Source organism: Trichinella spiralis, assembly GCF_000181795.1.
Source record: "Trichinella spiralis strain ISS 195 chromosome Unknown Scfld1077, whole genome shotgun sequence".
NCBI classification, from domain to species: domain Eukaryota; kingdom Metazoa; phylum Nematoda; class Enoplea; order Trichinellida; family Trichinellidae; genus Trichinella; species Trichinella spiralis.
Window position 1 is genome coordinate 1 of NW_003528016.1, and position 1,490 is coordinate 1,490.

Here is a 1,490-nt window from a genome sequence, read left to right on the forward strand (position 1 = left end):
GGCTGCAATTATTTCGATACCTTCATTGCTTAGGAAACTCACAAAAATAAGGGGCTTGAGCAGCTTAAGAAATCAAGCAGAACGATCCAGCATCGCTCTGAGCTTCTATCGTGTGGATTGCCTCGTTTACAATCAAGCTTTAAATGTTTTAGCCGTCAGAAGGCACTTCTCGACTGGTAAGGCACTTTAAAAATGCACTAAGCCTGGTGAAATGGCCACTAATCGAAGCTGTAATTGATCCCCTCTGTCATAGCAGGAAAGAGCACCCTTACCACCTGCTACAAAATGTTCTTTTCTGTGCTCCCAAATAATGATGATATCGTCAAGCAAGGCGAGGCATGTGTTCACACGTCAATCCCTTCAGCGGTTTTACCATCGACCGCTGAAACGTCGCCGAGGCGTTGCACAGCCCGAACGGCATGACGCGGAATTGGAAGATTCGCAGGGGTGTGGAAAACGCTGTCTTCTCCAGGTCTTTTTCGGCGACTTCGACTTGCCAGTAGCCGGACGCCAAGTCGAGGGTGCTGAACCACTTGGCCCCCGCCAGCGCATCCAGCGTATCGTCTATGCGCGGGATGGGTTGGGCGTCGACGCGCGTCAGTGCATTCAGCCTGCGATAGTCGACGCAAAACCGCGGGGAGCCGTCCTTCTTTCGGACCAGCACTACCGGTGAGCTCCAGGGGCCTGAGGGTGATTCGATTACCCCGGCGTGCAGCATTTCCCTGATCAAGCGGTCCACTGTCTCCCGCTGGGCTTGAGGAAGGCGACGGGGTGGAAGCTTCACCTGCTAGGCCCCTCCGGTCTCGATGCGGTGTTGGACGAAACTCGTTCGTCCGAGATCACCCTCACCGCACGAAATGACCTATCCGAACCTCCGGAGTAAGTTGCGTAGGGCCCGCCGATTCTGCGCGGAGCACTCCGCTCTGTCCATCAGAGCGCGTTCGCACGCTTCTAGCTCACCGCTATCGGTCTCAGGTCCCTCCCCTACTGTCTCCTCCAGTGGTACTTCCCGGGGACTTGCCGTGATCCAGGCGCATCCGATGCCGGGACGCGTTGTCGTGGCTAGTTCGTGGATGATCCGGACCCTCGAGCCATCCGTCATGAACATCTTCCCGGCTTGCCAGTCGATCGACTTGACTTACTGTTCAAGAACGATCCTACCCCATATCCTAGGGATGACCTCGCTTTCCTTATTGGCTACGTGCATGCGTTACCTCCAGATTCCCGATTGCATTGGTCACGCTCCCTGAAAAACATAAGCGCACTTTTCGCCCGTGGCTGAGCAGAATGGATCCCCGGGCAGATTCTAAAAGTATCTGCCTGGGGTACATGAGCCTTAACTGAGGACGCAATTCCTTAATCATCCAGCATCGGTGTCAAAAAGGATTGGAACCCGTTCTCTGTTCATCTAACGTGTACTTTCCAAGGAAGTTCGGCTCGAATTTACCGTCTTTCCATGAAAAACGAATAATTGAATATAAGTCTCCCCA

At 53.7% G+C, this 1,490-nt stretch overlaps 2 protein-coding genes across 2 annotated transcripts; both read left to right on the top strand.

The window, feature by feature from the left end:
• The first annotated feature begins 310 nt into the window (after nt 1–310).
• Tsp_15820 (hypothetical protein) lies at nt 311–673 on the top strand. Its single transcript, XM_003370260.1, has one exon. The coding sequence runs from the start codon at nt 311–313 to the stop codon at nt 671–673; it is 363 nt and encodes a 120-aa protein (XP_003370308.1).
• Nucleotides 674–806: 133 nt separating this feature from the next.
• On the top strand, nt 807–1,250 carry Tsp_15821 (phosphoglycerate mutase family protein). The gene has a single exon (XM_003370261.1). The coding sequence runs from the start codon at nt 807–809 to the stop codon at nt 1,248–1,250; it is 444 nt and encodes a 147-aa protein (XP_003370309.1).
• Nucleotides 1,251–1,490: the final 240 nt, after the last annotated feature.

Bases quoted from the DNA above. Each gene is read 5' to 3' on its own strand.
- Tsp_15820 (XM_003370260.1), top strand. From the start codon at position 311: ATGATGATATCGTCAAGCAAGGCGAGGCATGTGTTCACACGTCAATCC.
- Tsp_15821 (XM_003370261.1), top strand. From the start codon at position 807: ATGCGGTGTTGGACGAAACTCGTTCGTCCGAGATCACCCTCACCGCAC.